This window comes from Carassius carassius, chromosome 31 (genome assembly GCF_963082965.1).
Source record: "Carassius carassius chromosome 31, fCarCar2.1, whole genome shotgun sequence".
Taxonomy (NCBI): Eukaryota; Metazoa; Chordata; class Actinopteri; order Cypriniformes; family Cyprinidae; genus Carassius; species Carassius carassius.
In genome coordinates this window covers 1,549,689-1,570,088 of record NC_081785.1, presented here as the reverse complement: position 1 = coordinate 1,570,088, position 20,400 = coordinate 1,549,689, and the positions used below count along the sequence as shown (strand labels likewise).

At 35.0% G+C, this 20,400-nt stretch overlaps 2 protein-coding genes across 3 annotated transcripts; both read left to right on the top strand.

Annotated features, from left to right (window-relative positions):
- Positions 1-542: 542 nt before the first annotated feature.
- gckr (glucokinase (hexokinase 4) regulator) lies at positions 543-12,749 on the top strand. 2 transcript variants are annotated; one of them, XM_059518446.1, is made up of 20 exons: positions 543-655; positions 3,564-3,736; positions 3,863-4,015; positions 4,135-4,203; positions 4,399-4,467; positions 4,669-4,742; positions 4,825-4,891; positions 5,322-5,375; positions 6,729-6,823; positions 6,937-7,042; positions 7,270-7,388; positions 8,155-8,253; positions 8,418-8,515; positions 8,670-8,746; positions 8,990-9,086; positions 9,171-9,268; positions 9,478-9,558; positions 11,070-11,219; positions 11,848-11,982; positions 12,452-12,749. In XM_059518446.1, the coding sequence occupies exons 2-20, from the start codon at positions 3,716-3,718 to the stop codon at positions 12,590-12,592; spliced, it is 1,803 nt and encodes a 600-aa protein (XP_059374429.1). In that variant the 5' UTR covers positions 543-655; positions 3,564-3,715; the 3' UTR covers positions 12,593-12,749. The 2 variants fall into 2 exon arrangements, with proteins under 2 accessions (XP_059374429.1, XP_059374430.1); XM_059518447.1 differs by lacking the exon at positions 543-655 and adding an exon at positions 2,849-2,935.
- Positions 12,750-12,900: 151 nt separating this feature from the next.
- Positions 12,901-18,127, top strand: LOC132111287 (tyrosine-protein kinase SRK2-like). Its single transcript, XM_059518448.1, has 9 exons — positions 12,901-13,203; positions 14,048-14,169; positions 14,357-14,523; positions 14,599-14,758; positions 15,010-15,165; positions 15,286-15,341; positions 16,630-16,780; positions 16,861-16,992; positions 17,078-18,127. The coding sequence occupies exons 1-9, from the start codon at positions 12,908-12,910 to the stop codon at positions 17,269-17,271; spliced, it is 1,434 nt and encodes a 477-aa protein (XP_059374431.1). The 5' UTR covers positions 12,901-12,907; the 3' UTR covers positions 17,272-18,127.
- The last annotated feature ends 2,273 nt before the right edge of the window (positions 18,128-20,400 follow it).

Here is a 20,400-nt window from a genome sequence, read left to right as displayed (position 1 = left end):
GAATATATTAACTTTAATAGAATAGTCTACTGGGATATTAATATTACATTAAGAATACAAACATTTCTGATAAAATGGAATACAACCAAAGATGTTCTAACAATTAATCTAAGACTAATATGAATAAAATAATTAGATAAAAAAAGATATTTGAAATTAGAGAAATAAAAAATAATGCTAATATACACAGTGCTGAATATATCATAATAGAATGAAACAGAATAGAACAGAACAGAATACATCTTTGGCTACTGATCATACCATAATAGAATACTGATATAACAGAATAGAATAGAATAGAATACTACTGATTATACCACTATAGAATATTGATATAATTCTAGAGTAGAATAGAACAGAATACTTATATTATAATAGAATACTGATATGACAAAAATAGAATAGAGTAGAACTGTTGTGAATTCTTTATGGTTTTTCTCTTATTGTCCGTAATTTATTCTGCTAATGTGTTGGGTTACGAAAAATGCGCTGTGCACAGTTTGAAGCAGATACGATTCTAACGTAAGTGAGGTATTCTCTGCTACGCAAGCGCAGCAGACGGAGTTTTTAGCTGGAGTTTCGTAGCGTTTGCAGACTTTCCACTCGTGTGAGTCGTGTCCAACATCCTTAAGTGCAAGTTAAAGTTACTGACAAAGTAAGTTCATAACACGATTCTATGTTTAATGTGGAATGTTTTTTGTGCACGGCAACTATTTCTGGCACTAAGCCAATATTGCCGCTGTTTCGCGATCTGTATAATTATCAGTGCACTCGCGCTAGCACGGATGCTAATACCACTAATACTTGCAATATGAACAGAGGTGGAAAGAGTACAAAAATATTCTACTCAAGTAAAAGTACCATTACATTAATGAAATTTTACTTAAGTACAAGTAAAAGTACCAGTCTAAAAATCTACTCAAGTAAAAGTAAAAAGTAGCTCATCTAAAATTTACTCAGAGTAAAAATTACTTAATTACATTTTAACAGTGGGAGGGAGTCAAAAATGGGACAGGCCAAGGGTGTCAAACTCAGTTCCTGGAGGGCCACAGTCCTGCACAGTTTAGATTTAACCCTAATTAAACACACCTGATCCAGCTAATCTAATCATTTAGGTTTATTTGAAAACTACATGATATGTGTGCTGGAGCAGGGTTAGAACTAAACTCTGCAGGGCTATGGCCCTCCAGGAACTGAGTTTGACACACCTGGGATAGGTCTATTAATCTCAAACTAGTTGTTTTTAATTAAAGGAATCAGTTATTTAGAATAATAAAACATTTGGGCTGTTACCAGGCAAATCATTATCAACAAACTCATCTTTTAATGCAGAGGAAATGCAGAATATTCATTGGAAGTGGCATTTAGATGTATTACACTGTTTAGTGCAGGACAAGAATGCATTTAACCTGCAGTTACAAATGCATGAATAATGTTTTGATATACAAGACATAAAATGTTGAATACTCATTTGAAATGATAAGAAATTAATTATAAAAAAAAAATCAAAAGATACTTTAAATGTGAAATTAAAATGGCCAGTATGTGTCAGCATGTCACTGTTAATAAGTGAGTCAATGCGATTGAACCGAATCATTTAAACGGTTGATTCATTCAGGAACGAAACACTGTCACGTTGCTCAGAGATGCAAAACTGTGCTTTGGTGGCTGTGTTTGGAATTATTTTCTGTTGTAGAAATAGAGCTAAAAAAGGCAATATGGTGTCTAAAACGCAAGTCTCTTAATTAACTTGTTTACTGAACTGTTATATATATGTATGTATGCAAGTATATATTCATGATGATTTTTGGAGGAAAAGACAGCCTTCTTTGTGTGATTTTGATTTAATATATGAAATTATATAAATATGTGAATTGTTCTGCCCCTATATCTTCAATTTTGTGATCATTCTAAATGCATTTTAGGAGACTGAATCACACAGTGAAAGAACGCACTATAAATGCGCGCGCATATCATTAAAACAAAAATTATGATATTATCACAGACGATATATATAGCACACTCCTCACCACTGTCTTTTTGGCTAATTTGTGCAAAACCTCTTGCTAAAATGTCAAAGCTTCATTTTAACCACCAATGCAACGATGCAATTATTTAGCTTACCTCTACATTCTTGCGCAGGGTTGATGTTTTGTCGAGATTTTATAAGCTGCTAGTTTGGTCTTCCTAGGCAAGTACAGCTTACACTGCATAATAGAGCATACATATGGCCAGGGGTTCACTTCATTTCCTTCGAGTTCAACTTCAGAATATGACGGGGTTTCGTTTTCAGCGGTGTCTGCATCACTAACGCCTGTTTTGACCGTCTGCATCTTTCTTGTGATTTTAGCGCCAGTGTGCCCTCCTGCCCATTATTTTCTGACGAAGTTTCCAGGGAGCGATTTTTTTTTTTTTTTTTTTTTACTCAGTAATTAATGTGTTTTAAAATGTAGCGAAGTACAATACTTTAAACAAAATATACTTAAGTAAAAGTAAAATTACAGATTTAAAAAATTACTTTAAAAAGTATTAGTACACAAAAAAGCTACTCAAACTACAGTAACGCGAGTAAATGTAATTCGTTACTTTCCACCTCTGAATATGAATATATTTAGTTCTTCTCCTTATGTGCATAATCCTATATTTTACAGTTTGTTATCTGTTGTTAAAATAATGCAGCATAATGTGATTTATGCTATTATATTTCTTCCCATAGTTTATATCCTTGCTTTCTTAGTATTCTAAGTGGATATATGAGTTGTTGATAATGTTTCATTTGTAATTTACTGTTGAATCATAACAGTATGTAGACAAGTTATTTATTTTGTTTTATTTGTTTATTACAGAAACTACCTCAGTTGACTGCCATGTGTACAAGGTTGAAACTTTCAAAATAAAAGTGGAAACGAAATCTGATGACTCCTCCCTGATCAGAGTACTGAAGTGGTTAACACCATTAAAAACTAGCAATCAGAACAGAATACTACTGTTACTACTGTTCATACCATAAGAGAACATAATACTGTTTTGATTCTAGATTATACCATAGGACAAAGAAAAAGAATAGAATAGAATACTGTTTTAAGATTATACCATAGAATAGAACAGGATAGAATAGATTAGGATACTGCTTTGACTACTGATCATAATAGAATACTAATATACCATAATAAAAAAATAGAATAGAAAATGGTTTTGAAAAATGATCCTAACAGAATATTGACATAATAGAATAGATTACTGCTTTTCAATTATAGAACAGAATAGAATAGAGTATAAAATAATATAATACTGCTTTGACTACTGATCATATCATGATACAATAGAATACTGTGTAGGCTACAGATTATAGCTTAGAATAGAATAGAAAAGAATAGAATACTGCTTTGACTAGTCATCATAATTGAATACTGATATATCATTATAGAATAGAGTAGAACACTGCTTTAAATACTGATCCATATGTCCAGGCAAATATTGTTGTAATATAAACTAAACATTCTACTGTGTGTCAATATCATTTAGAGGGGAAAATCCTTTTTTTTTTTTTTTTTTTTTTACAGCTGACGAGTCAAAGTTCATCTGGTGAACTTTATGCTCACTTTGTGCTCAGTTAGGGCTTTCTCTCTCTCAAGCGATCTCAGTGCATTTTATCTTCATGCATGTTTACCGTGCATTGCACTAATCAGAGTAAGAGCTGAAACGGTGGAGTCTGATGAACATGGATGACTTGAAGGTGAGTGAAAACTGAACAATGTTAACTGGCTGTGCTTTCACTGTAGCTGGTAACAGACCAACAAATCTTCTTCCTCTGTAAGCTAAAATATAATTACAGGAGTGCTCGGTCTTTTGTCTAACGTAGCAGTCGTGTCACAAGCTCTCTCTACCCGTCACGGAGAAATGCAATCCCATCAGCAGAGATATAGATAGAGTGAATGGCAAACAGATGGTGCAAATACTGAGAAGATGCGACGCCGAGATTTTTGAGAAGAGAAATCATGATCCATTTCACCAGGTTTGGTATATTAGTTACAGTATACAGACAGTATATGGGTTTATGAAATTGTAATTAAGGTCATTATGCTCCTAACAAGAGTTTTCAACGTAAAGCTGACCTGTGCATTTTGTTTATAGAGACTATATAGCTCACCAGTCATCCAAACGATGGTGGATGTTGCAAAGAGGGTGGAAATGATGCTGAGGGTCTGTAATATGAACTAAAAGTCCTTTTTAAATTAACAACTAAGAAATATATATATATATATATATATATATAATTAAACAATTATTTCACTAATATTTATTTATTTTTTTAGTTTTTTTTTTAAATTAATTTTATAAATGTTCTTAAAATAATGTCAAAATGTTAAAAACATCATAATTGATTTGTTTCTGCAGGACCCAGAGGAGAGTGTGATTGTATTAAGTGGCTGTGGAACATCAGGCCGTATTGCATTTCTTTTGGTGGTATAGAGTTTAAGAAAGATTTAATATCTAATTTGTTTAAATAAACAAATAAATAGCAGTTATATAAATAAAAAAATGAATAAATTACCAACTACAGTATATTTACAAGTATAATGTAAATGTATAATGTTTACCCCACTGTGTTCTTCATGACTGTCAAATTTCTTCTGTAATTTGATCATATTGTATTTCATAATCCAGACCTCCTTTAATGAGATGATGAAAGCCCAAAAACAGAAACAGATCTGTTCGTACATCATAGCTGGAGGTGACAGGTGAATAAACAGTCTGTCTGTTTGATGCATAAGATGAGACTCCAGTGTGACACTGCAGTATTTCAGGACTCTGTTTTTAAAGGGCCATGCTGACATCACAGGAGGCTCCAGAGGACGACCCGGCGCTGGGAGCTCACACGCTGGAAAAGGTACAAAGAGTTCACATCCTAAGCAGAAACAACAGGTTATTCTTTGACATTTGCAGAAGAACATGTGAGTGGCACCTGTGCTCAACGCCACAGTACCAGAGAGTTCTGGGTGATTGCCAGGTTGTTGCCATGTAATTACTAAAGAGTTCAAAAGGTGTTTTTTGTTAAACACATGACTATTTAATAGGTTGCTACTTATAGGCCCAAGTCCTAAAATATTGCTCACCACATGTCTCACTCATTTCCACCTATTTTAGTATTTGAAAATCAAGTTTAATCAATAAAAAAATAAATGAGTTAAAGAACTTTTACAAATTTAGATATGTGATTTTTAGATACGGTATTTGAAAAACAATATTATTAATGCATTCAGAGTTAGTTATTGAAATATATTTATTCTCAATTTCCTGTTTTCTTTTTCCACTAACAGATTTGTGCAGGAAAGAAGCATGTCCTGTTCATTGGAATATCCTGTGGCATGTCGGTATGAATGATACTATTGTCTTTTTCCACCCAATAGTTCTGGGTTAAGTCTGCATTTACCAGCCGTTTCAAGAACAGTCCCGGGTTTTCTCATTCAAAACTTCACATTTTACATCCCATAATTCCAATTTCACAAAAAAAAAAAAACAAAAAAAAAAGGACAAACAAAGCCTCCAAAAGCAAAAACTTGTGGTTTAGTCCACTTTAAAAAAAAAAAAACATTTAAAAAAAGGATATTAACAATTTGAATTAATGCAGAATAGTCACAGTCTGTACATACTGGTAAAAAAATAAAATAAAAATAAAAGCCTGAATGCACTGTAAGTCTCTTTGGATAAAAGCTTCTACTAAATGCATAAATGTACATTTACATTTACATTTAATCATTTAGCAGACGCTTTTATCCAAAGCGACTTACAAATGAGAACAATATAAGCAGTCAGGTCAACAAGAGAACAACAACAGTATACAAGTGCCATGACAAATCTCAGTTAGTCTAGTATAGAACGCAAAAGGTAGGTTTTTTTTTTTTTTTTTTAATTAAAAGACGAGAAAAGGAAAAGTGCTAGTGTTAGTTGGTTAAGTGCAGGCGAAAAAGATGAGTCTTTAGCTGTTTCTTGAAAATGAGTAAAGACTCAGCTGTACGAATTGAGATTGGGAGGTCATTCCACCAGCTGGGCACAGTCCAGGAAAAGGTCCGTGAGAGTGATTTTGAACTTCTTTGGGATGGTACCACAAGGCGTCGATCACTTGCAGAATGCAAACTTCTGGAGGGCACATAAGATTTAACCAGTGAGTTTAGGTAAGTTGGTGCCGTGCCAGTGGTCGTCTTGTAGGCTAGCATCAGTACCTTGAATTTGATGCGAGCAGCTACTGGTAGCCAGTGTAACCTGATGAGGAGAGGAGTAACGTGAGCTTTTTTTGGCTCATTGAAGACAACCCTCGCTGCTGCATTCTGTAATGTAATGTAAATCTAAATTAAAATATTAATGTTTAAACTAGTTTTGACCTACAAACATAATAATCATTAATTAAATTTTGATCATTAAATGACTGAAAATTGCTTCAAAAGCTGTCACGGGTGGTTCCCTTTCAAAAGGTACTAATGTGCTTACTGTAAGTGCATAAGGAAGTAAAAGACATCCTTCTGCTGTAACAAGGTACAAAAGAGTACCTTTTTAAAGGGAACTGCAGTGACAGCTTTTTAAACTTTTTTTCCTTTGAGTGTATGGTAGAAAATGTCTGCAGGTTTCATTTGATTTCTTAGTAAGCAGGTAACATTAACGTGAGCTTTTATCAAAGCCGTCTATGGGTCAGCTGTTAATGCACTTCATGATGTTGTTCTGTGTCAAAGGCACCATTTGTTGCTGGGCAACTGGATTTTTGTCTGCAGCACTTAGACGTCTTTACTCCAGTGCTTCTGGGATTCAATCCTGTACACATGGCGAGGTAGACCCACTGAGTGCATACAATGCCTTTCGGCATATTAAAAGCAATCATATTAGCATATCATATTTTAAGTGTATCAACAGTAGATGGTGTCATTCTTGCCCTCCTGACAGGAGTGAACCAATGCAGGGCTGTTCATTTCACTTTAAAGACGTTGCAAAGAGGATGACTGCAGAGCAGAGACATAAGAAAGCATTCGTCCTAAATCCTGTATTGGGGGTATGATACATTGCATAGGCATAAACACATGTGCACATGCAACACACTACCAACCTCTATGAACACCTTAGCAACCACCCTTACAGTATAGCCACTGGCAAGTACCCAGGACACTCTATCATAGTATCAAAGACGTAAACATGAGTTTTCTTACTAATGTTTAAGGAGTATCCACCCATCATAAGCAGTAATGATGCAGTTGTTGCACTTCTGGTCTCTCCTCATAGGCTGAGGCCATCAGCGGATCGTCCCGGATGAAAGGAGGCAGTGCAACTAAAATCATTCTGGAATCGATTCTTCTGGCTGGACATGAAGCTGCATTTAGAGGAAAGAGAACGACACCTGAGTAAGTTTTAATTGCAGTTTATATAGGTTATATATATATATATATATATATATATATATATATATATATATAAATAATGTAGCTTTATTTATTTTTTTATGTGTATATCAGTTTATGCAATCTAAATATATACAAATTTCTATTGTATATTGTAAGTGAATACTAAACATACCTGGAAAGCTGAAAGCACTCTTTGCTTTATTTGTATATTTGTCCTGTTGTTTGTAATTTACATCTTTGTTCTTATTTTTAATAAAAAAAAAGTTGTAAATAATAATGATTTGTGACATCCTTACTTTAAAAATAACATAGCAATAATCCCACAAATTATGGAAAAAATGATAAAACAATAAATAACTGGTAGCTGATTTTCCACAAATTTATGAAAATTACCTGCACAGAATCAATCATTCGGATCACAAAAAAAGTTATAATAATAATGGTAGCACTTTATTTTACAGTCCTGTTCATCATGTACATACTATGTACTTATTATAGTAATTACAATAATTATGTAATAACTAGGCACTAACCCTGAACCTAAACCTAACGCTACCCCATGTAGTTACCTTTCTTAGATAAATACACTGTAAGTTCTCATACTGTAAAATAAAGTGCAACCGTAATAATATATATATTATTAAAAAAATGAATAAAAAATATCATGAATCCTTGATGGGACCGGTGGGATATGCAGTGTAAAATATGGAATAATTTTCCACAGTTCTCTTAAGAGTAATCTACTATGATTAAATGTGTCATTCAGATGTATTTCTGCCTGGATCACAGCGAATGAGATGGTTTATGAAACTACTTACTCACACAGTGATGAGCTTGCAGCACTTATTCATCAAGCAGGAGAGAGGTACAACATTTCACTACTTTAGTGTCTCTTAACACATAAACCCCAGTTTTCCCACAAGAACAGGCTGAACTTCTGGTGCATGTGGTAAAAAAAAAAATGCAGAAATTGTCTTTGTAGTCACGGTTTTGTCATAATTAAAGGCACACTTATAATTTAATTAACAGCCTTCGGATGAAAGCACATGTGTACTATATTGGATGGCGAACTCTGGGCATTATAGGACTGACTGATGCCAGCGAATGCATCCCAACATATGGAGCAGGTGCTGTATGCAGTGCCAAATATATTTCACCTTTTAATACGTTCTTTAAATGTGTTCATTTGACAGTTTTTAACAGGTAAATCACAGCGCATGAATAAACTTATGGGAAATGTATAAACCCAGAATCACCATTCAATTATCATTATTTTATCAGATTTTGATGACATCAGAGGTTTTATCAACAACGGTTTCAGAGAAATGAAAAACAAAGAAGGAGATCTATCATGTCTGGTGAGCTCAAAGTTATTGATTAAAAAACTTAAAGGGATAGTTCATCTGAAAATGAAGATCTTATCATCTCATTCTCATACTATTCTAATGATTAAATATTTTTGCATCTAAAATTGTCCCTTTAAAGGTAGCAAATGCAGAAACAATTGGAATAATCTAAGGCCTTTAATATTTACCTGGATATTTCATATTGCAACGTTTATTAATAACTTTTTATAATAATAAATAAAAAACTATTTCTAGGGGCCAGAATTCGTAATTGGTCACAAAGATTTTGTGGACACCATCTTACCGAGATTGAGTCAAAATGACATGATGCTGTTTCTGTTTGCAGTGAATGGTGAGCAAACACGAATTAGTTGCTTATAACAGTACGTTCAGTTCCTTGAATATATTTTGAATATATTTGAATGTCTCTCCTAAGATGACCTGCATGAGGTGACAGAACTGGCTGATCAAGTGAGGCGAAGGACATCTAATTTGCATGCAATTGCTCATGACCTTGAGAAATTCACCATTCCTGTGAGTGAAATTAGTAACCAGGATTTTTGCCTTTAGCAAAAACTCTCACTTCTTAATAAAATTCCTTTGCAGTGCACGTCTTATAAGTACATAATGCTGCTAATGTAATAAGATCATTTCTTGCATGGACTTTGCGGTTTAAAAGAGAGCAAATCTCTTATATATTATTTTAAATAATATTTAAATTCAATATATATATATTGCTTCAGGAAACGGTATGCAACATGTTTGGAACCATTCTGCGCATCACATGGTCTTTTTCTTCAGAGGAGGTGAACTCAGTTGTAATGGTAAGCCATTTGTCACATGAACTCCCACAAGTACCAATTTACCTTAAAAAGCATTTGTACTGTAACATCTATATATATATATATATATATATACACAGTACAGACCAAAAGTTTGGACACAGCTTCTCATTCAAAGAGTTTTCTTAATTTTCATGACTATGAAAATTGTAGATTCACACTGAAGGCATCAAAACTATGAATTAACACATGTGGAATTATATATGGAATTATATACATAACAAAAAAGTGTGAAACAACTGAAAATATGTCATATTGTAGGTTCTTCAAAGTAGCCACCTTTTGCTGTGATTACTGCTTTGCACACTCTTGGCATTCTCTTGATGAGCTTCAAGAGGTAGTCACCTGAAATGGTCTTCCAACAGTCTTGAAGGAGTTCCCCGAGAGATGCTTAGCACTTGTTGGCCCTTTTGCCTTCTGTCTGCGGTCCAGCTCACCCCTAAACCATCTCGATTGGGTTCAGGTCCGGTGACTGTGGAGGCCAGGTCACCTGGCGCAGCACCCCATCAGTCTTCTTCTTGGTCAAATAGCCCTTACACAGCCTGGAGGCGTGTTTGGGGTCATTGTCCTGTTGAAAAATAAATGATGGTCCAACTAAACGCAAACCGAATGGAATAGCATGCCGCTGCAAGATGCTGTGGTAGCCATGCTGGTTCAGTATGCCTTCAATTTTGAATAAATGCCCAACAGTGTCACCAGCAAAGCACCCCCACACCATCACACCTCCTCCTCCATGCTTCATGGTGGGAACCAGGCATGTAGAGTCCATCCGTTCACCTTTTCTGCGTCGCACAAAGACACAGTGGTTGGAACCAAATATCTCAAATTTGGACTCATCAGACCAAAGCACAGATTTCCACTGGTCTAATGTCCATTCATTGAGTTCTTTAGCCCAAACAAGTCTCTTCTGCTTGTTACCTTTCTTTAGCAGTGGTTTCCTAATCTGAGCGGCTGTTAACCTGTGAGTTTTGAGGCTGGTGACTCGGATGAACTTATCCTCTGCAGCAGAGGTGACTCTTGGTCTTTCTTTCCTGGGCAGTCCGCATGTGAGCCAGTTTCTTTGTAGCGCTTGATGGTTTTTGTGACTGCACTTGGGGACACTTTCAAAGTTTTCTCAATTTTTCGGACTGACTGACCTTTATTTCTTAAAGTAATGATGGCCACTCATTTTCCTGTACTTAGCTGCTTTTTTCTTGCCATAATACAAATTCTAACAGTCTATTCAGTAGGACTATCAGCTGTGTATCCACCTGACTTCTGCACAACACAACTGATGGTCCCAACCCCATTTATAAGGCAAGAAATCACACTTATTAAACCTGACAGGGCACACCTGTGACGTGAAAACCATTTCAGGTGACTACCTCTTGAAGCTCTATATATATATATATATATATATACACACACACACACACACATACATATACACACACATGCTGTAAGAATAATAAAGTAAATGCTCCAAAGAATAAAATTGTTTTTTTTTTCAATAGAGACAGCACTGGGAGCTTTCAACTAAATGGTGTCTTAATGCAATCAGCACAGGAGCTCATGTACTGAAGGGAAAGGTCTACATGAATTACATGATAGACCTCAGAGTATCTAACAGCAAGCTGTACACCAGAGCCATCAACATTTTAAAGGTATCAGTAACAAATTCTCTAAGTCGTACATACTGTTAGAACCAAAATTAGATTAGTACTCATAAATGCAACCTGTTTTTGATCTCTTGTAGAAACTATACAGTGGAGATCAAAATTAAAGAACATTTTCTAAACACTTGATTATTTTCCGAAATATTATGAATCTTCATCTGTCAAAATTTGAAAGAATATTATCTGTGGGTCAAGGAACTGGTTTGCCCATTTTGTAGTGTGACAGGGACATTGTCTTGCATGATAATTGCAAGCTGATTGGGAGATGATTGCAGGGAAGGAGCTGCACGTTGCTGAAGGAGGTTCTGATAAACATTTGCATTCATGTGTATAAGGGCTCCTGCTGCAGAAATCGTCAGTGGATAGTGGATTGCAGGACCATAGATGCCAATTATGCAAATTTTTAAGAGTGTAGAATTATAGCAAGAGTTTTGGATGGGCAAAGACCACTCGTATTTTCTTTAGGAAGTATACAAATATAGTTTGAATTTTAAAGAAATATTATATCTGGCTATATTTAACTTTCAGTTTTGAAAACTAATTGAGCTGGAACTGTAATATGACCCCTGTGTGTGGTTTCCGTATGGTGTGTTTAATTATATACCATCACTGTCAGTGGTTCACAGGCTGCTCCAAAAGCGAGTGTGTAAGAGCTTTACTGAGAGCCATCTACAGTACAGATGACCTGAGTGAAGACATGACATCAGCAGATGTGTGGAAACACACCGATGCGGCTAACAGACGAGATCGAGTAAGAACTCACTTATTTATCTTCACCATCTGTTAAGCAGACGGCAGTATTAAAAATTGCCAAAAGCTTACAATTTTAACAATTATATTTATACTAACAAAAAATAGTAGGCAACACATTAGTTAATGCATTAACTAATATTAAAGGAATATTTATCCCCCCAAAAAATAAATATTTTCTGAAAAAAAATCATCATCAGGCCATCCAAGATGTAGATGTGGGGATTACTTGTGATGTTTTTATCAGCTGTTTGGACTCTCATTCTGACGGCACCCATTCACTGGTAAACAAGTAATGCAATGCAAAATTTCTCAAAATCTGTGAAGAAACAAACTCAGCTATATTTTGGATGACCTGAGGGGGTTATTTTTGGATTAACTTTTCCTTTACTTGTACACTTTAATAAAAGCATTGCATTATTTTCAAAGTCAGGTTTAACTGTTATAACTGATATGTTCTGCACTGGCAGGTGGTCCCTACTGCACTGGTGATGATCCAGTGTGGCTGCACTCTCGCTGAAGCACGGCATCACTTGGATTGTCATCCTGTGATTCGAGACGCAGTGAGTGTCTGCTTCAATTCTTCCAAGACCAAAAGCACAGTGGACTAAACAACAAAAGAATGCATTCTCACAATGAAAAGGCATTTTTATGCTAATGTTTTTAAGGCTGTGTTTCTTGGCTGCTTATCTGTGATTACAAATTGCTATACTCTGTACGCATGGTGTGGCCTTTTGTTTTTGTTGAAATAAACCCAACTGGATGACATCAGGGGAATTCTGATCATTTTTTTCGCAAAGTACTTCCTTGATAACCGTACCTAGTAGAAACCTGTCTGGCTGCAGTGAGCTGGTTGTAAAGTGCGCTAGTCATGCCATTGTACCATCATTCTGCTGGAGTGCACAAGGCTGACATGACTAGTAAACATGGGAAATTCTGCGTGCACCTGTAAACGCTGCTGTCCGTGTTGCCCACCGAAGAACGAAGAGCAGTCTCTCAGCCGCAAAACAGTCTTCAGGTCGATTAACAATTATATCCCACGCACAATATGGGATCTAGATCTGAAGAAAGGAGATATTCTGGAGGTGACAGGAGAGAATGAACACTGGTTGTATGTGAGGAGACGCACAGCTAAGGCTAACGGATCTAAGTACTTTGTGGAGGAAAAAGGATATGTGCCTAGAGACTTCATCAAACCACTGGATAGCGTAGAGGCCGAGCCGTAAGTCCTTGAGTTACTTTTGATCATTTTGAGCTTGTGCGAATGCATAATATATAGGGCAATCTCACGCATAGTGTTTTGAATCTCTGCCCTGAATGAAACTGGCATCCTGTGTTTCCAGTTTCACAACTTCTGGTGAAGGTGCTACAGTGCTGTCACTACCCAGTTTGTGTTTATCTGAAGAAATGACTCTTGGAAATGATTATAGAGTTGGGTTTCGAACATTATTGACAGGAAGATTTAACAGTGTGAAACTTGTGAAAACGGTCAGGAGACAAATATAAGATTTTAAATTCATAAAAAAATATTAAGTTCAAACACTTTTAACAAAAAGTTAGTGTAAATAAATAGTATTGTGCAAAAAGTTTCATAAAATAGTACATCATTTTTGCTATATATACATACACATATATATATTTATGTGTGTGTGTGTGCAAATTAATGTGTTATTTATTGTTTTAAATTTGTTGGGGTGAAATATGACCCAAACATTTTTTTTTCTGTGAGATTAACCCACTAAATCGTTACTTTACTGTCTATAATAAAATTATCATATTAAAATGATGTACATACTGTATATGCACAAATGTGCTAATAAATAAATAATAAATGTGTTAATAAATAAAAGGATATAAAGAAAAAAAAAAAATAAATAGTAAATAATTTCTTATTAAATTATTATTTTTAATTTTATTATTACGTGAATAGTTTCCCCCGGAGATTCACTCGTTCATTTGTTTACTTTATTGTCCATTTAATATGTGATTCAATGTTGTACCACCACATACTGTATTGTACTCTAATAAAAATCCACTTAATAAAACTAGTATCAATTGATTTTCAGATGGTTTTTTGAGAGTGTTAAAACACGTATAGATGCCAGGAGATGTCTGCAGAGACCAGAAAACAAAGAGGGTGCATTTCTCATCTGGAAGTGTAATGAGAATAATCTATATTATTTATCAGGTATGCCAAGTGTGATTCACACACATACACACACACACACACACACACATCTCAAGCCTCTATGCTGTATTGTTTTGCACTGTACTTCGACCCAGTAAAACAAAGAGATCTAGTAACAATAAACCAAACCTAATCTATACTTGGAGAGCAGCTAAATAACATTTTCTACAAATGATTTCTTTTAAAGTGTGGAGTGGCCTTCATGCACGGCATTACAGGGTCAAGCAGGGAGAAAACGACAAGCAGTTTTTCCTTGTTCATCTCACAATTTTCCAGACCTTGTGTAAGCTGATAGAGTTTTACTCTAAATACGAGAGCGGACTTTGTGCGAAGCTTCATGATCCCTGTGTGAAGGTCAGTAAAGAGTTACAACCTACAGATTAATGAAAGTTTTCCAGCTCAATTCCAATCTGTCCATTACTCTTCCAGCTGGACCAGCCAGCTCCTCTGACTCTGTCATTCGAAACCAAATGGGAGGTAGACAGAAGCTCACTTACCAAAATAAAGAAGGTGGGCAGCGGGGAGTTTGCGGAGGTTTGGCAGGGGCTCTGGAACAACACCACAGAGGTGGCCATCAAAGAGTTCAAAGGTAAATCAGGTTAAATCTATGGTGCTCTGTTGGTTTACTTTATGACTGCTTAAATGCAAAAAAAAAATGCCCTAAAAAATAAAAAAAAAGAGACATTGCCATAAACATATTTTGCTGTAGTAAATATTTTACTGTATTTTATTATTTGCATTAAGTATCCTTTTCACCTGCTAATCATGAACCAAAACGAACCTGTTATTAACTTTTAAAATTACAGTCAATTGATATTATCTGTTCCACTTTACTTGCAGATGTCAACTATTCGAATATCAAAACAGAGATTAATATCATGAAAGATCTGCATCACGAGCGTCTGCTGAAGCTCTACGCTGTGTGTACTAACAGTGAACCCATGTGTTTAGTCACAGAGCTCATGAAAAACGGCAGTTTAAAGAAATTTCTCATCAGTAAGTGAAGTAACATTAACTTGTCTGCAACTAAAAACATTATGGATACCACTACCTTCATTTTGATGTTAACTGACGCATTAGATGCTTTTTAAGACTTATGTTTATATGTTCCTTCAGGCCACAAAGAGAAGCAAGACTTGGAGTTTTCAATCATGATGGATTTTGCCGTCCAGGTAACTTGATTTCTTTGGGAGTAATTGTCTGGAATGTCATAATAAATATGGCCGGTTTGAGCTTAAAACAATTAAGATCAACTTGAAACTCCCTTTTCTGAAAGAAGCAAGAAAATCAGTGGCAGGGAATGCAAGACAAGATGGGTAAAAGTGTCTTCCTTTATGAAAAAAAAAAAGAGCAGCTTGAAAAGTATTTTCTGGAAACTAACTTTATAGTACATACAAAAATATATAGAATAACATACACTGATGAATCATTCTAACCAATATGTCAATGCATTGTCTCTAAGTAAGCATTTCATACATTAAAAAGGCTCCATGTATTGCTGTTAGTTTAAGCGGCCTGACACAGCAACACTGACATTAATGTTAGGGAGACAGGTGGCGTGTTCATTATTTTTGCAATTCCATTCGGTGCTGCTGTCATGTGAGATCAGCTGCTTCTCAAATTGATGCTTCCTCATTTCCTCGCTCCTCCAGTCCGTGACCTGGAAATCGATCATCATGAAGGACATATCAATTCTCCAAATGCACTCGGAGGAATCAGGAACCCTCTATTTGGGGATAAAACACCTTACAGATGCATAAAATCATCAAATACCTCAGCAGTGCATCTTTCTTTGTTAACATTATTTAGGGATCATGCAACTGATTCTAAACCAAGGCCTGAAATTTATGGGGAATCTTTTTATTTAGAGGACCCCAAATGGTCTTTTTATTTAAATGAATTAAATAAATAAAGGATTTAAATGGATTTAGGTTGAACAAGAATAAAAACTTCCTGTAAAGTAATCTATTTGAACTGTTTGAAAATAATATATAGCTACACAGCAGAGTTGGATTCAATTCAATTCAAGTTTATTTGTATAGCGCTTTTTACAATACAAATCATCACAAATCAACTTTACGTCAAATTACGTTCCTACAATATTTAGTAGTAGTTTATAAGTGGTGACTGTCAGTTTGGGCTCGTATGACAGGATTTTTCAGAAAAATGAATACAAGACATAGTCAGCCAGACAATGAACATTATTAACAGCAATTATTATATGGCTAATGAGATGGATTTATAGGCCTATTAAAATACAAAAGAAAAATTTAGTAGTTTACATCACATTACAGTTGGTCATTTAACATTTTTAACGTAAAACATGTCAGATATTTCCTATTTAGTTACTTATATCTTACCTCATACTCTTTGACCATTAAAAACCGAAACAATCTCAATCATTTTGATATTGTCGAGCGCCTAGACCACTAGATTTTCTATTATAATTGTTTTTCTTAGATTACAGAAGGAATGATTTACATTGAGAATAAAATAGTTCACCGTGATCTGAGAGCCGAGAACATTCTGCTTACCGACATGCAATGCTGCAAAATAGCCGATTTTGGACTCGCTGAAATTAATCTGGCTGGGAGCAACAGAATTTCATCAGGTGAGATATTTGATACATTTGTTCAAGCATGCAAGACACACAAACACATTAAGTGCATAACAGTGCACATCTATCTGCAGATATAAAGGTCCCTGTGAAATGGATTGCCCCTGAGATATTTGAGAACAAGGCTTACACAAGCAAGAGCGACGTCTGGTCTTTCGGCATTCTTTTAACTGAAATCGTGACATATGGGGATGACCCATACCCTGGTAAACACATTTCACCACCCTAAACATAACACATGTGGTTGTAGTATCACATCTCACCCAACACATCTTTCTTCCACAATCTCAGGCATGGAAAAAGTGGCATGCGTTCGGTCCATTCAGAGAGGAGAGCGGATGGAGAGACCGGCCGGCTGCCCCGAGGCGCTCTACGACATTATGCTGCAGTGCTGGAGGTCAAACCCTGAGGAGAGACCAACATTTACAGAGCTACAGGAGATGCTATTGGCTCTCATACATGAGCCTGATTCTGAACTGGAGTAGATACTGTAGAAATGAGAGCGCTGGGACACTTTTGAGCTTAGATTATATGTACCCAACACAGACAATTGCTTATAGTTTACAAAGGTAATATCTGCTGGAATTAATGCAATATGTGTGATTCTCATGAAAATGTAACAAATTTACGAAAAATCTTACAGTGCTTTTTTCAAAATCAAAACAGTTTAAAGCCTAATTGGTCAATTTTCATGGGAAAAGAAACTTAAAATGGGCTTTCTCAATGCAAAATTTTAAAATAAATTCATTTTGATTTTTGCATTACATTTTTCATGAGATTCATTCATATGCATACTGTGCAATACATCTCTCAAACAAATGATTTAGAATGACTATAACTAGTGTTGCTAATCAGTATTACTTAAGGTGATTATGAAGTTTCTTAGTTTCCAAAAAGATTTTTCAATATTCCCTGGTAAGCAGGAGATATTTCATTGTTGACTGATATTTTTGTCATCAAAGCTGAAAAATCATGGCTAATGTGAAAACACCATGTCATGTAAACTCTCGACATTTGTTGATGGCAGAGCCTTTGCAAATGAATGTTTGATTTTTAACCTTTTATTTAAATTCTAAAACCTATTGTAGGAGCATTAATTTTTTGCGACCTGATAAAGAACATAGAAATGTAATTATGTAAACCTGGACTGTTGCCACTACTGTACCGTACTTTTTAGGGAAGGTTTCCTTCTTCCTTCTGAGAACATTTCAGATGACTTTTACATTACTAAAATGTTTTAACACCTCTACCTATCTTGGAAAAACCAAGCTCAAATACTTTACAGTAAATCAAATGTTTTGAAATAATTTGGATTTTTTAATATATTTGAAAGAAGTCTTATGCTCACAAAGGCTGCTTTTATTGGATGAAAAATGCAGTAGAAAATGTATTATTGTGAAATAATTTTTACAATTTAAAATTATTTTTTTTTGTTTTATTATATTCTAAAATTAAATGTATTCCTGTGATACAAAGCAGCATCATTACTCCAGTCTTCAGTGTCACATGATCCTCCAGAAATCATTCTAATATGCTGAAAATTCAGCTTCACCATCACAAGAATAAATTGCATTTTGAAATATATTGAAATAGAGAACACATATTTGAATTTGTAATATATATATATATATATATATATATATATATATATATATTCAATGTATTTTTGATCAAATAAATGCAGTCTTGATGCACTTAAGGAACTAATTCTAAAACATTCAAGAAATTTTAATTATAGATAGTAAACTGTAAGAATGTCACTTGAATGAATCAACCCTTCTCTGGCCTGTGGATTCAAAAGCACAACACAAATGGGCCTTACATTGGGGAAAAATGCTTTAAAGTCCAGGCTTGTGTGACATCTATGCATCCTGCTGAACTGCATTTACATACCACTGACTAATAGCTGTACTAGATTAATGATTGATGCAAGTCAACCTCAGTCCTCTTTCCCTTCTAAAGATACTCCCAATGCAATGACAATGAGATTAGAATGATGCAAGGTTCCATTCAAGCTGCTGGACTCAAATTCTGCTGCAATTATTTGTGCTTAAGTGTGTGTTCCCGACTAGATCACTGAATACTTGAAGGACAAAAAAACAAACAAAAAAAAACAAACATAAAACAAAGAACACTATGATGCGAAGAAAAAAAGTAATGGTGCTTACCTGTGCAAAACTCGGCAGTAAATTATCTGTAAAAATCTGAAAATCTGATTTGTGGAAACATGCTGTACACAAATACATGTTACAATTTTAGCCGCACAATGCACTGTATCCTGTTTTGGGATAGAAAAAAAAAAACTCCCTTGGCAGAGCGGCAGCACAAAGAGAAACTTAAAGGGATAGTTCATCCAAAAATGAAAATTATGTCATTAATTACTCACCCTCATGTCGTTCCAAACCCGTAAGACCTCCGTTCATCTTCAGAACACAGTTTAAGATATTTTAGATTTAGTCCGAGAGCTCTCAGTCCCTCCATTGAAAATGTATGTACAGTATACTGTCCATGTCCAGAAAGGTAATAAAAACATTATCAAAGTAGTCCATGTGACATCAGAGGGTCAGTTAGAATTTTTTTTAAGCATCGAAAATACATTTTGGCCCAAAAATAGCAAAAACTTCTCTTCCGTGTCTGTTGTGAGCGCGTTCAAAACACTGCAGTTTAGTGATATCCGGTTCGTGAATGAATCACTCGATGTAACCAGCTCACCAAATCGAACTGAAACGTTTTAAACGGTTCGCGTCTCCAATACGCATTAAGCCACAAATGACTTAAGGTGTTCACTTTTTTAACATGGCTGACACTCCCTCTGACCAATACCCCGGAGCAATTAATGTACTCACAGTACACTGACTGAACTGCTGTGAAGAGAGAACGATGAACTAACCCTTTAATGAGCAATTAAGTGCAAATGTTGACATTTATATATTCAGATACCTGAAACAATAAACTCCTAATGGTAAATATGTGACAAGACATAAAGTGACATTCTCAGATTTGAGCATTTATTACTGTAAATGTTACAGTACTGTAGCAACACACAAGAAAACCAGATCAAAGATGCTTTAAACACCACAAATGGTGGTATGCTTTAAATACCACAATTGCCAAATTCAGAATTAAACACAGTTAGGTCATCTTGAAATATACAGTCATGGCAAAAAGTTGCTGCTAAACTGAACAAATCTCAAAAGCATTTGGGGTAATACCTCTTTCTTTCATCATATTTGCAGTTGTATACTTTGAAATATATTTATGCCATTTAGAACATAAACTAGTTATAATACTATTTATGCAATGCTAACCATGGTTAAGGTTTGGGCAAACAATGCATGAATAGTATAATACTTGTAACATTAAAAAACCCTGAGAATTCAATGTTAATCTGTAAAATGTACATGATTTTGTGACTATGGTATTTGACTGTGTATATGAATCCATGAGTAAATATTTGTAAATGAAAGTTTGATGCCTTTTAACAGACTCAATAATATAATACCTTGACTACACGAAAAATATACAGAATTGTACAATATACTGTTTTTAAAATCTCTTTAAAATGTATATTTAGCGCTTTAGATTTCTTTGAAGTGAGATTCATAATCTCAGAT

What these genes read in the sequence shown, in the direction of transcription:
- gckr (XM_059518446.1), top strand. Translation starts at nt 3,716, where the DNA reads ATGAACATGGATGACTTGAAG. An exon ending in ATCATAGCTGGAGGTGACAG is followed by an intron (nt 4,743 to 4,824) that starts GTGAATAAACAG and finishes CTGTTTTTAAAG; the next exon opens with GGCCATGCTGACATCACAGG. An exon ending in AAGGAGATCTATCATGTCTG is followed by an intron (nt 8,747 to 8,989) that starts GTGAGCTCAAAG and finishes AACTATTTCTAG; the next exon opens with GGGCCAGAATTCGTAATTGG.
- LOC132111287 (XM_059518448.1), top strand. Translation starts at nt 12,908, where the DNA reads ATGGGAAATTCTGCGTGCACCTGTAAACGCTGCTGTCCGTGTTGCCCA. An exon ending in TAATCTATATTATTTATCAG is followed by an intron (nt 14,170 to 14,356) that starts GTATGCCAAGTG and finishes TTTCTTTTAAAG; the next exon opens with TGTGGAGTGGCCTTCATGCA. An exon ending in TTTAAAGAAATTTCTCATCA is followed by an intron (nt 15,166 to 15,285) that starts GTAAGTGAAGTA and finishes ATGTTCCTTCAG; the next exon opens with GCCACAAAGAGAAGCAAGAC.